The sequence below is a fragment of the Simochromis diagramma genome, unplaced genomic scaffold (genome assembly GCF_900408965.1).
Source record: "Simochromis diagramma unplaced genomic scaffold, fSimDia1.1 OVJJ01000304.1, whole genome shotgun sequence".
NCBI classification, from domain to species: domain Eukaryota; kingdom Metazoa; phylum Chordata; class Actinopteri; order Cichliformes; family Cichlidae; genus Simochromis; species Simochromis diagramma.
Window position 1 is genome coordinate 9,060,546 of NW_024387030.1, and position 14,008 is coordinate 9,074,553.

The 14,008-nt window shown below is 40.6% G+C and overlaps 1 protein-coding gene across 3 annotated transcripts in view; it reads right to left on the reverse strand.

Moving 5' to 3' along the window:
* The window catches only part of aqr (aquarius intron-binding spliceosomal factor), a 62,653-nt gene that overhangs the window by 28,507 nt on the left and 20,138 nt on the right, over positions 1-14,008 (reverse strand). For all 3 annotated transcript variants that reach the window (XM_040042559.1, XM_040042560.1, XM_040042558.1), the window contains exons 12-19: positions 13,058-13,174; positions 12,855-12,968; positions 11,963-12,066; positions 8,754-8,856; positions 7,222-7,342; positions 6,829-6,970; positions 6,170-6,348; positions 411-578 (exon numbers count right to left, since the gene is read on the reverse strand). In XM_040042559.1, coding sequence (XP_039898493.1) covers positions 411-578; positions 6,170-6,348; positions 6,829-6,970; positions 7,222-7,342; positions 8,754-8,856; positions 11,963-12,066; positions 12,855-12,968; positions 13,058-13,174 — 1,048 coding nt within the window. The remainder of the gene's footprint in view (positions 1-410; positions 579-6,169; positions 6,349-6,828; positions 6,971-7,221; positions 7,343-8,753; positions 8,857-11,962; positions 12,067-12,854; positions 12,969-13,057; positions 13,175-14,008) is intronic.

Genomic DNA, 14,008 nt, shown 5'->3' on the forward strand with positions numbered 1-14,008 from the left:
TTGCAGAAATGTTTTTTTTAATTTCACAATCTGCTGCTGTTGGCAATACTTTCATCTAAGGTGATTGTAGCTTATGTACCACATTACTTAATTCTGCAGGACAAGTACATTAAGTGCCCTCTTATAGATAAAGCAAACCAGAGCAAGCCCTTCAGTTAAATCCAATAAGTAGAACAAAGAGGAGAGCCAGCAGCTCTCAGGTGTCATTGTTGACCACAGGTTAATGAAGTCTTAAGGTGAAAAAGGCCAAGTTTCACAGTGACAGTCACCATGACAACACCAGTCTGACCCTCTCCTGAGGATTAGCTGCTAGGGCTGACGGTGTACAGATCTGATAGGTGGATGGATGTCAGGTGTCACTGCTGTGTGTGTGAGCCTACGTATACAGGCGCAAACGCATATGAGCATACCTTCCTCGATGACACGCCCCTTGTCATCCAGCATACCCTGCACCTCACAGCCTCTCACATACACAAGGCCAGTCTGATCCACAAATGACTGACGCCGGTCAAAACGTGTGCCGTAGAGCAGCATGGGGCGCACCGTGATCAGAAAGCAAACATCATGTTTCCGCAGACCTGCAGGGGGGGAAAAAGGTTTATGGGTGTTAGACTTATAGCAAAAAGAGGAAAGGAAATGACTTAGAGATAAAAGATGGGAGAATGTAGTATGGTGGGGGAAGAAGATGAACCACCATGTCAACATTTGCCTGATCATTAAAACCTGAAGCTCTAGGGAAAGAGCTACTGGAAGTAAAGAATGGATGTAATATCTAACACTTACTGAAATACAAAATATAAATAAAACTATAAAAGTAGTTTTAGAGAGAACAGAGTTTTCAGTTTGTGATATATATATATATATATATATATATATATATATATATATATTAGGGGTGCAACGATACTCATATTGATATTGAACCGTTCGATACAGTGCTTTCGGTTCAGTATGCATATGTATCGAACAATACAACATTTGTAATTCATTTTATCAACTTTCCTTCTGACGATGCTGTCTGTGTTGAGCGCTCAGTGAATCTGCGTTCGACTACTCCGCCTAGGCTGCACTGTCGAGCGCAGATCCACTGAGCGTTCAACACAGACAGCATCATCAGAAGGAAGAGAGCAGGGCAAGCTAGCGAGACAGAAGTTAAGCTCTCCTTGCAACATGGCAAATTGAACCTCCCCCACCCTCATTCAGATCTGGCGTTTGGAATTATTTTGGTCATGGACTAAAGTAAAACAGTATGTTGGATGTGCCACGCAATGCTCAATTACATGGGTGGGAACTAGTGTGTTAGCGCAGTTAGCTCGTTAACGTGTTGGCCATCTAGCCCCATGCAGGGGTAGCTCGTTAACGGAGATTTGCCGTGTTGTGGCGTTAACGTCATTTCAACGAGATTAACGCTGACAGCACTAGTGGGAACACAACGAATATGACTGCACATTTACGCCGACATCATCCTAGTGCAAAGACAAGTGGAAGCAGACAAAAACAACAAGCATGCATGCTACAAACTTTACCCGAGTCATTTAGACAGCCGTTAGCACATGATTCTCCTTATGGGGACCTGATATGTTTAATATTGTGGCGAGCTCAGACAAGGAGGAGACGGAGGTGTTGTTTGGTCTTGCTTCCCGTGAGCTAGCCAGGGAGCACAGCCGTTTATTGACACCTGCAGAAGAACACTGCTGCTAGCTAACTGCTCAGCACGGCAACCGCACAGCAACAACAACAACAACACACAGGGCGCCCTCTGACCCCGGAAAGACACACCGTCGCAGCGAGAGGGCGTCACCCGTCACTATGGCAACATAAACAAAACATAACTGTACAAACAGAACCCCGAACAGCCCTGACCCGCTACATAGCCCCCACCTAAGGGGTCAGTCGTCCCCGACGACCCCATTACCCCACACAAAGTCCTGCAAATGTCCAGGTGCCTTCTTTTGGCGCACCGGCCGGTACACGACCGGCGGGGGAAAAGTCACTCAGGTCAGAACATGGGGTGCCACCATCATCCCACTTCTGACACCAATGTGGCGAGCTCAGACAACGAGGAGACGGAGGTGTCGTTTGGTCTTGCTTCCCGTGAGCTAGCCAGGGAGCACAGCCGTTTATTGACACCTGCAGAAGAACACTGCCGCTAGCTAACTGCTCAGCGCGGCAACCGCACAGCAACAACAACAACAACACACAGGGCGCCCTCTGACCCCGGAAGGACACACCGTCGCAGCGAGAGGGCGGCACCCGTCACTATGGCAACATAAACAAAACATAACTGTACAAACAGAACCCCGAACAGCCCTGACCCGCTACAATATGCTGCTGAGAATATAGCCCAGAAGAAACGGATAGTATAGCTTTTACTTTGGAAAGAGCCATTTCTCTGTAATAAACTCTCTTTTCCAAAGATGAGTGATTCCTCAATCAGATACAGGTGTTACCGCGCCAGATCCGCGGCCCCGAACCGTAGTAAGGAAACCTCTGGCAGTTACTTGAAGGTTCCGTAACTGACTCGTAGCCGGCAACAGCTTACTATACAGGTCAACTCCGCTAGCAAAAAGATCGAAGGAGGCGTAGGAAACTGCTTCACCGAACTTTATTTCTTCTCTAAGGCACGAACACCGCGTACAGTGGGCTGAAACAGTTTACTCACAGCGAGCATCGCCGACACAACTCTGGCTGTCGAGGGAGTTATTATATTCCTTTTATTTCTTTTCTTTTCGTCTCTTCTGTAGCTAACCGTTACTTTTTCCCCTTCTCCGCTCTCTCTCTTCACACACACACCAGGCAGTCCCGCTACACACATCCCGAATACATTTCCCATCAGGCTTCATCCTTAAAGGGCCATGCCTGTAACACAGGGCTTGCAAAATCGCTAGCCCGACGTCCCGGGCCTAGCGATTTTTCCAGTCGGGCTACCAAAATCTATCTCTGCCCTGCCCGTCGGGCTATCATAGGAAGGAAAGATATATGTCAATGCTTTTGCATTCTTTCGGAAATGTAGCTGGGTAATTATGTCATTGGCATCGGTGAGCCACTGTCAATATGTGACATATTGAAATCGCGTTTGAATTTGCGCTTGTTTTTTGCTTTCACTTTGCAAATGTCCAGGTGCCTTCTTTTGGCGCACCGGCCGGTCACGACCGGCGGGGGAAAAGTCACTCGGGTTAGAACATGGGGTGCCACCATCATCCCACTTCTGACACCAATGTGGCGAGCTCAGACAACGAGGAGACGGAGGTGTCGTTTGGTCTTGCTTCCCGTGAGCTAGCCAGGGAGCACAGCCGTTTATTGACACCTGCAGAAGAACACTGCTGCTAGCTAACTGCTCAGCGCAGCAACCACACAGCAACAACAACAACAACACACAGGGCGCCCTCTGACCCCGGAAGGACACACCGTCGCAGCGAGAGGGCGTCACCCGTCACTATGGCAACATAAACAAAACATAACTATACAAACAGAACCCCGAACAGCCCTGACCCGCTACAATATGCTGCTGAGAATATAGCCCAGAAGAAGCGGATAGTATAGCTTTTACTTTGGAAAGAGCCATTTCTCTGTAATAAACTCTCTTTTCCAAAGATGAGTGATTCCTCAATCAGATACAGGGCTCGCAAAATCGCTAGCCCGACGTCCCGGGGCTAGCGATTTTTCCAGTCGGGCTACCAAAATCTATCTCTGCCCTGCCCGTCGGGCTATTGTAGGAAGTAAAAATATATGTCAATGCTTTGGCATTCTTTCGGAAATGTAGCTGGGTAATTATGTCATTGGCATCGGTGAGCCACTGTCAATATGTGACATATTGAAATCGCGTTTGAATTTGCGCTTGTTTTTTGCTTTCACTTTGCAATAGCGTGAACTGTGTATAGAGAGCGACAGCACTGATTGGTGAGTGATGATAATTTGTGCACCAATTCCTCTGACATCGTCTTATCAATCGTTAGCTTACTATGCAAACATGACAAGTGAAATCTCCCGCAGCAAGCTTAAACATGTGAGAGGTTGATCGCGCAGAGAATCGCTGACCGTTATGTGTGTGTGTGTAAAAGCAGCAGGATATATATTTCAGTTCTGCTGAGCCAAATAAGACAGGTCAGGGTGAAGAAGTGACAGCCAAAGAAAAGTTTACCACAAACCGGAAAAGTTATGACAAATCAGACTATAAGGCAAAAAGAAAGTGCAGCTTTATGGTTTCATGGACAAAAGAATTTCTGTGGCTGCAATATGACGAGCTAAATAACCAGGGCTGCACATAAGTGGTCCGCAGGTGCGCATTCGCTGTCAAAAAAAAAAAAAAAAAAACGCGCACAAGATATGAAGTTGCAACGCGTGTTTGCATACATAAGATTTTCTGGAGGACAGACATTTGTTTAAAACTCTTAAAGATGTCGAAGAAGCTCCTTTAAGCAATTACTTTGGTGTTCCTCTACCTCCAAAGAAATGTCAGAAAGAGTCCGAACCACAAAAGAAGCACGTATTCTCGGAAAAGTGGTTGCAGGAGGTGAGCTGGCTTCAAACAAATGATGAACGCACAGAGATGTGGTGCGGAATGTGCCGTGAAAATCCCACTCTAGCGGACAAAAACAGTGCTTTTTAAATGGACGCAAACGCCCGTTGCAACTTCTTATCTGGTGCGCGTCTTTTTATTTTGACAGCGAATGAGCACATGCGGACCACTTATGTGCACCCATGTAAATAACATAATGTTCTGCCGGGTGTGTTGTTGGTTTTCTCTCGATTTCTGAGTCGACAAGCGCCTTTGTTACTGGGACCAGTCATTTTAAGAAAGGCCCCCATTAGAACCCATGAGAAATGCAAGAAATGCATTATTGCTCAGTCTGCAATATCTTTCCCAGAACAAACACCAATTGCAAATAACATACTAAAAATAAACCTGAAAAATCTGTTTAGAACAGCGTAGTATGTTGCAAAGAGTGAACTACCACTGGCAAAATTTAGCAGTCTTTGCAAACTTCAAAAAGCAAATGGCCTAGATCTTGGTTCCACTTGTCTCTTACCCGTGACTTCAGCGGAAATTTCAAATTCAGGATCTGACACAGACTGATTCATGTCCTACACAGTTCTTACAAGTTCATAGAAATTTCTGTTCAATTAGAACCAAGTATTTGAGTTGATGATTGTAATTTTTATACAATGTTGTAATTTGTTTTTCAACAATTTTTTGATTAATGTTTTGTTTCCTTTACAATATTATACTTTAATGTATAATATTGTAAAGGAAACAAAACAGGAAACAAAACATCAATCAAAAAATTGCTCTCTTTTTTATTCAGGCTACTTACATTTATTTTGGGCTACCAAAAACTGAAGAGTCCCTGCCCGAAGGGCTACCAGGGATTTTGAAATTTTGAGAGCCCTGAGATATATTAATTTTTTTAATTACTTTTGTTTCAGCAACATTAAATTTAAAAACTGTACTTTTGAGTTAAAATATATATTTATAATTTTTAATAAATGACAAATTAAAAAGGCATGAACATTTCTTTTGTATCGAAAAAATATTGAACCGTGACACCAAAGTATCGAACCGAACCGTGAAATTTGTGTATCGTTGCACCCCTTATATATATATATATATATATATATATATATATTTATATATATATATTATTTGCTTTTTTAAAATCCAGCAGAAAATCACCTTTTTAGAAATATAGCGATTACTTTTTTCCCCCTATAGCATTCATTTTCGCTAGTAATCAATCCAAATGCACTGGCATACATTTGCTTAGGAACATTGAGCTGGCATCTTTTTCCGGAAAGCTATAGCAAAGAGCCAGTCAGAGGCCTCGGTGTGTGTTTTATGTTCCCTGTGAATCACAACTGTCAAGCTCCTGTTGACATTATCTATAGCTGCCTCATCAACCACACTGAGAGATAGTAAGAAAAATGACCAGGAAATAAAACAAACGCTCTGTGGTAAAGGCAGAAAAAAGGGTCATGAGCCTGACAGGATAGAAAACAGCAGTACGGGAAGACTTTATAGTGATTATAAACCCCTGTAGAACTGTACAGAGGGGAAAAAAAGGAAAACTAAAAGTATACCAAGGTAATATGGAATGTGTAGTTAATCTATTGAAATAGGGTCAATTTCATAATCAGTTTGTTTGACTTTATAATGGTCCGCTACTTTTACCTTCCCACTCATGCTTAATATGGTCTTGTACATTGAGGTTGATAGTCACATCTGCGCGAACACGAGCAGGCCAGCTCTCTCCGATGTTGGGCTTGGCAACCTCAACTATGGAAAAAGAGGTGATTGGCTGAGCCATCCTCGCCCAGCCTCCAAACACCACTCCACCATACTCTGACTGCCTGTTAGAAAGACAAACACAACAAGAACTTAAGACAAGTGCTGTGGGCTGTTGTCAAGAATGGAAATCAGCTGGATTTAGGGCAACACATGGCACTACTGCTTACTTATTTACTTCTGCAGGAACAACAAGCAAGTTGCTACATCACTTGACATAATGGGAGCACTTATTATGTTAAGCAATGGGTTTTAAAATGTGGTGAACCAAATGCCATAAATTATTGTCAATGTGCTGCGCCACCACGTGACAGGTAGACAGAGGATACAATTCTTCATTAATTAATCTAAAAACACAAAGTATGCTATAGATTATTTAATGCTTTATTTTTGCATTAAAAGAAACACCAATGTTTATCATTCCTTTTTCAAACTATGTCTTTCTATTACTTTTTCAATGATGTTTGCATATTTTAAATCAAGAAAACAATAAGGCACTATAGATTAAGTGTTCTGTGCTGCCAACAAAATTGATGACATCTCACCATGGTTTCATGCGCCAAATCACATCTTCTATGTCCTGTCTGATCTCATAGGTGGACTCCAGACGAAAGAGGTTAAAGTTCCTCAGCAGGTAGTCGTGGAGTGTCAGGAACTGGAGATTTAGCTTTGGTAGAGCCAAACAACCTGAAAAGACAGAACAAAACTAATAACTGATGTCTGCATGTTCAGATGTAAACGTCTGTGAGACCTTGTGTTATAACACTGCATATATAACAGAATATCACAGAATGTGGGTATATATTTAGTATATGCAAATATGAGGCACAGATTAGACAGATATAGTAGCATGTATTCTATTTCATGTCAACTCACATAGATACATGCACAGACATGCTAACTCAGTAACAATTCACACATTCATTTATAATACACACCTTCTCCTGAGTAATACTCTGTTGGCACAATGTTCTCGTCCCAGATTATCTTCTCCGTTGGATAAAGGGGCATCTGGTTAAGTTGCTCAATCTGAGAGATTCTGCGCTCATGACAAGACACCTGTACGTGGATGGCAAACAGCAAGAGAGAAAAATGACACTGAGAACATGTTTGGAGAGAAGATGTCAATAAGCAAATGCTGCACTGCCCTATTGGCCCAATGTTTAGGATTCTTACTTCCTCCTTTAGACATAAAGTTATAGGCCTTTAATATAGTTTCATTTTTCAAATTAAATATGTTTTTTTTTCTGTTGAACTCTTGATTCTCTGTGCCTCATTTATCTACACTATATGGAAAAAAAAAAAGAGTACTGTGCCACCTACACCTACAGGAGCTGCTTGGCCATGCAAATAACACAATGTTTACAGATGTCTGATGTTTATCTGATGTGTCAGAAACATTTTGCACTGAGTAGATGTCTGAAGATGTGATGCAGAGCTGAAACAATTTAAAACAGTTACTTATACTAAGGATTTATTTGTTTCCTTGACATAAAGGGAGGATAAATAATGTCAACAATAAAATAAACTGTAAAAAAAAAAAAATGCTGTCATCTGCTATCCTTATAACTGGTTCATCCTATATGCTGTCTGTAATGACTGTGTTCAGTCAACTGCTTTGCTATAGCTTACAGTCCTGCAAACACTTGTTTTTGAATCTATCTGTGCAAGGATGTTGGTTTTAGGGCGTAACTTCATGCACACACAAATGAAAGCCCTCAAAGAGTCTCCTGCAAAAATTGACTCAGATAAATAAGACACAGCTCTTCTCCGTCACGTCTTATGTGTAATTGTGCTAAGGACAGCTTTGAAATAACCACTTTGATGAAGAGGTCTGCCACGAACAGGTAAGTGTGTATTGGAGAGACTAGACAAACAAGGGTCCCCCAGATTCCAGGAGAGGTTTTGAAAGAGAAAATTAGGAGAGCAAGCAAAGGGTGACTACAGAGCAAAATCAAAGCTTAGGCTTCTTCAGAGATTCCACGAAAGGAAATAAATAAATGACTCTCCATCATATTAGTCCTGCCTACGATTTACCCTATGTTACAGAAATGCCCACATGAAGCATTTATTGGATTAGAAGGCAAATTCACAAGGGACAGTGCAGTCAAACTGCAAAAATAAAATATTTATTTGAAGTTAATGAGATTAATTATTTTAAAATGTAAAATCCAATCCTAGTATACGGTATTGCCAAATGACCAGTGAATGTTTTGTAAAATAACTGTTTATAAACACCAGTGATACATCTTTTATATTCTCAGTTGCCATGTAACCAATGCCTGATGTATAGGTTTATTTAAAGGGTTAATTTAAAGTCTCAGGCGTTAACCATTGCCTACAAATCCTGGAATAAATATTTTATTTTTTAAATTTCAAGAAACATGTCATTAAAACAAACAAAATGAAACAAAAAAAAAACACTGATATGCTCACATACATAACCCAGTAAACCCAACAGTGCACTTACCAGCAACTCAAGCAGAACCTCTTTCTCAATAGTGGTGTCTTGCCCTTCAGGCAGTTCAGGCAAGAGGCACAAATAAGAGGCCACCTTGTGGAGCATATTGGGACTACAGAGAAAGAAAAATCAGAAAAAGAAGCAACACTTCTGTCTAGAGCAGGTATGACAATAAGTAAATATTAACTAAATCCTGTCTAATGTTTGGTAAAGACTCGAGTGATGAAGATTATAAGAATACCAACCATAGGATTTCTCAATTAAGAATACATTCTTACTATTATTTGTCCAACATCTATATACAATCTACACAAATCCCTGTTTTATTCAAAGAAGTACAAAGATAATATTTCAGAAGATGGGGGAGAGGTGCAACAGTGTTGGGGAAAATCCTCAACAATTAATTGTGTTTATTAATATACAGCTGCAAAGACATTAGTGATTTTATAATCTACCTTGCACAATACTGAAATGCCATGATCTTGCATTACTTAAAATAAGACACCATTCTGCAGTGGAATCCCTCCATGTGCTTGGGTATGCTCCTACAACAATTGTCAGTGTCATTAACTGCATGAGTAAATGTGCAGAAACTGCAAAGTCTATGATGCAGAGAAAAATCTAATATAAACAAGACAAAGAAATGCTGCCACCTTTTGTTACAGTAGAACAGACTTTTTTAAAATGAGGTGAAGTGGAAAACTGTCCTGTGGTCTGACAATTCCAAATTAGTATTTATTTATTTTTTGGCAGTCATGGATGGTTTTCAATCCACTAAATGGTAACATTGTAAACGTGTTAGAATAGGAGCCTCATCAAAGTCTTATTAGTGCTTATTAGCACTGTGGCACAAAATGCTTCTGTTTGCTTTGACACTGCATTCCTGCTCTGTCAGCATGTATGTTGAGGGGTCGAGCTGCACTGATGAGACAGGATTATGAAAATCAAAGTCCATCTCCGCTTCGGAAGGCTGAGGTGTGGCTCTCTGCATACAACCTATTTTAATCAGGCTGACACACTGTGACACAGACAGGGTCTGGTGCCCAACAAGGGACAAGGTCTGGACACACTTTGACAGGCCTGGGCAGCCACACGTGGACTGACCAACTGTAGCTGTGTATGTGCATGCATTTTGCTACTTGTGATGCCACGCTCGAGCAGTGGGGTGGCAATTCTGCCAATGATGCAGTTTGGTGGCCCACTGGATGTCCTGCCATGGATCATGTGGACATTCCTTCCCTTAGCAACAAAATAAACGCAGCACAACAACTTACTATAAGAAATGTAGATGGCCCAATTAGGTCAGAACTGACACCTAAGCCACTGCAGGATATGGTAAAGAGGGGGGGGGGGGGGGGGCATAACAGGAGTTTTTCTAAAGTTTACTATATATATCATGTCTACACACTTTTCTGAGCGAGGTTTTGGGGGAGAAAAAACCTAAGAATTCTCATGTTGATGCCAAAAATGTGTTGTGTGACCTTGACTTTTGACCAATAACAACTAATTTCAAGAATTTCCATCACATTTTGTGGAGATATTACATTCACAGGGATAGGTGGTACTGATGGTTGAACTACTTAAAACCATAATGCAACTGGTCATAGCTGTCCCAGAGGCAAAACAAAACAAAACAAAACAAACAAAAAAAAAACCCAGATAAAAAGGATCTAAACATCTGTACAAACATCTCCACAGTGACTATAATCCAGAGCACCAATCACACTCCTTATTTTAATATGCTGTGCAGTGTAGGTTAACATTTGTCACAATTAGGATTCTTTTCTGTTTGAATTCAATATCATTCAATTCATTTATGGCCACAAATGGCACTTCACCTGTTGTCACATAACTGAAAAAAAGTGTTTATTTGTGTTTGCGTATATATGTAATAGTATGGGTGTGTATAAGTGTGGGCTAGCTAGCTTTTGTGTGTTTTGGGGACTTAGTGGATAAATTCAGAGCGGCAGGTGACTGGGAGCTTAGCCCATGGGTAGTACTGCTGGAATAAACTGGCATTAGCAGGAGTTGTTTGGATGAAAAGTGCCTCGTTAAATCTGATCGTATATTTGGAGTAACCCAGGAGCAGCTTTGGTGACAGTTGTGGAGCAGTGAACAATGCCGTCCTGCTATATTCAAAACCTTAATTCTATGGAAAAATGGAGCAGAGCTCCTGCTCCTAGAAATGCACAAAATGGTTCAGCTAAGTCTTTACCTGATTCAGCTCAGCTCGGCTCATATCCCTTTGCCTGATTCAAAGAAATTTAATATGGGGTTTAAGCTTTTATAATCCACCACTGAAGTGGAAAGAAATATGTATATGGAGACATTGCCAGCTAAGACTAATTTTGAGTTGTTTAAACAACTATCACAAATAAAGAACTTCCATACAGTAAAAACAAAATAGTAATCACTTGGTGAAATAGAATAAAGCCGAGCCAAACACAAAGACCTTAAAAAAAAGTTTTGGTCAGTAATTTGAAAATGTCAACTTCAAGAAAGATAAAATCTTGAAGTAATTACAAATTACTAATGAATCTGTTTCTTTTCACTCTCATATACATGTGAACAAGTGAAAACAGACACACAGGCCAGTTCATCAAAGTGAGGGTGCTTTTTGGCTCCTTGGCAAGCTAATATGATCTGACAAACACAGCTGTTCCAAGAGTTTATTCTCAAGCCACTGCAAATCGATTAGATTAATGAGGCGTGCCTCTCTCTCCGGCTGGTACCAGCTGCCTGTTCAAGGGTTCACTAGCTGCCATTTAGCAGGAAGTCAGACAGCAATGGTGGAGCTGCTATATTACAACACAGGATCAAGATAATCATGGACATGGGCCTCAGCTGGTGGGATTGTTGTGTAAGCAAAAATCCTACTATATTGCTCATTATTATTACATTTTTTCCTTCTTTGTTTCAATTGTAACTTGTACTTTATGGTGTTCAGGAGAACCTCTGAACATGGTATCAATACGCTAGGAGCTGATTCTTTTGGACCTATACGCTGAGAATTTGAGCTTTCGAGGTCAAAAGGTACTTGAAAATAAGGCAGAATGATGAACACAGAAAGCCTCTAATAAACATGCAAAAATATTTACACATTAGCAATCATGCCAGCTAAAGCGATGTTCCGTTGCTAGCTAATTTAGCAGTTATGATGCATATCCTCCCATCACATCCTTTACAACATGCTACTTGTTTTAAATGATTTTAATTACCTGAGATGCCCAAAGTGTTTGGTCAAGGATTCTCGGGTGTCTACTGATGCGACACTGGATAAAGCAAAGTCGTGCAACTCTGGGAAATGAGCAAAGGCTGCCCTCTGCAAGACAGAACCCAATAAGCAGTGCTATGAGACACTGATGTCTAGATACACATCACCATTATAATACATAACTGTTTTTTCCATGAAATAGTTTCTTGAGATAGTTACTGAAAATGTGATTTATAAAGATATATATAGAAAAATCAACAGTCCTGAATACTTTACATTCATTCTTATTTATTCAGTCATTATATTCACATTCAGCATAAGATGAGGAAAGAGTTAATTTCTTATTACAACTATGAAAAAAAATGATCTGATACTCTGGTACATACATTTCTCTCTGCAACAGTTACTTTGATATATAAAACTAAAGATGCTTATGAGGCATGCTGGAAAATCAAAAGTATTCCATTACATTACATGGAATTCTGTTTTTTTCAGTCCCATTACCACAGGTGTATAACTCAAGCACCTAACCGTGCATCCATTTGTATGTAGTATTATATTACCCCTGCAACAAGTTTTTTCCCTCTTTGATATTCGATATTCAACTGTAAGTAGTATTACTGCATTTAGGAAACACCGTAACTTAGCCATGAAGCAGCAGTCCACATGAAGTTACCGAGCGGGGTTCCAGAGTGCTTAGGTGCATAAAAGTACGCCAATAGACTCAATAACTCAACAGCTCTAAACCACCACTGGTATTAACATCAGCACTGTGTGCTGGAAGCTTCAAAGCATTACACCTACAGCTCCTGCTGTGTATCTGGCCCAGTACTTTTATCCATATAGTTTATGCAAATGAAATCATATATCTGAAAATCATTTTATATCATTCTTACCTGCAGTGAGGTGATTCTGTCATAGTGCAAAGTGGTCATCTCTTTCTGAGTCAGTGCATTTCCTGTCTGATCATTGATTTCAAAACCAGTGTAGAACTTCAGCATGTCCAGCAACTAGAAAGATGAGGAAATAACAATTAATTCTTTGTGAACATGAATATTGTCATTGACAAGTTTTAATGCATATTTGCTTATTTTTGTACCTGACAGAAGAGATGCCCCTCCTTCTCTCTTTTTGTGAGGCTGGAGAGGTGACATCTGACCACCAAATGAGAGTCATCCAGCACTGTATTGAACCAACGCCTGGTGGGCAGCAGTGCCTATACACACATGAAACCATGTTTGTGGAAATAAATCCTCACCTCCAAACGATAACAAAGTAAACCACACTAAACTAAACTTTACTGGTTTGCGAACAACCATATTTTTCAGCATCGTGATTATCAAGGCATCTTATTGATTGCTGTTTTTTCGTCTTGAGGTTATTTTTCAACATACGGTAAGACAGTTTGTCTTATTTTTCGCTTTCTGACAGAAAGATGTGAAGACAATATGGCAAAAACTGTCTAACTCTCGTCTATATTCATTATTTATGTGGTTGATGCTTGCAGCACAGGAACATGACATAAAGGCAAGAACAGAGGAGACCTGTCAAAATGAGATAACAGACCTGCTTTGGTGAGAATATAACAAAGAACACTTTTGAGTGAGAGAGTGACTAGAGCATACAGATTCACACTATAAAGAGTGCTGCAAAGGGGAAAAATGAACACTAATGTGAAACCAAATGTGAAATACAAAACTGTGAGGCAAAACACAAACAAAATATCTATATCAATCATGGAAAAGTGATGTTCAAGGCAGCATGTGCTGGAGTAAGAGTAAGACCTAAAGAGAGAAAGAACAGATACCCTTTATATGCAACAGCAATCTCTGATCTCAACACGGTTCTGACAGTCAACACAGAACTGGCTTGATAATAGGTGTATTTTTCTCTGCAATCATTTTCATGTTGTCATCAGAGAGTAGAAGTATGGATTTCAGGCAACTGAGTCTTTGTACAATGATAGTGCTGAAGGACAGGAGATGAGTCTGGGGACAGTCAACTGGCCAGCTAGTAGCCACTGCCAGAAACAGCAAGGCCAGCCTGTCAG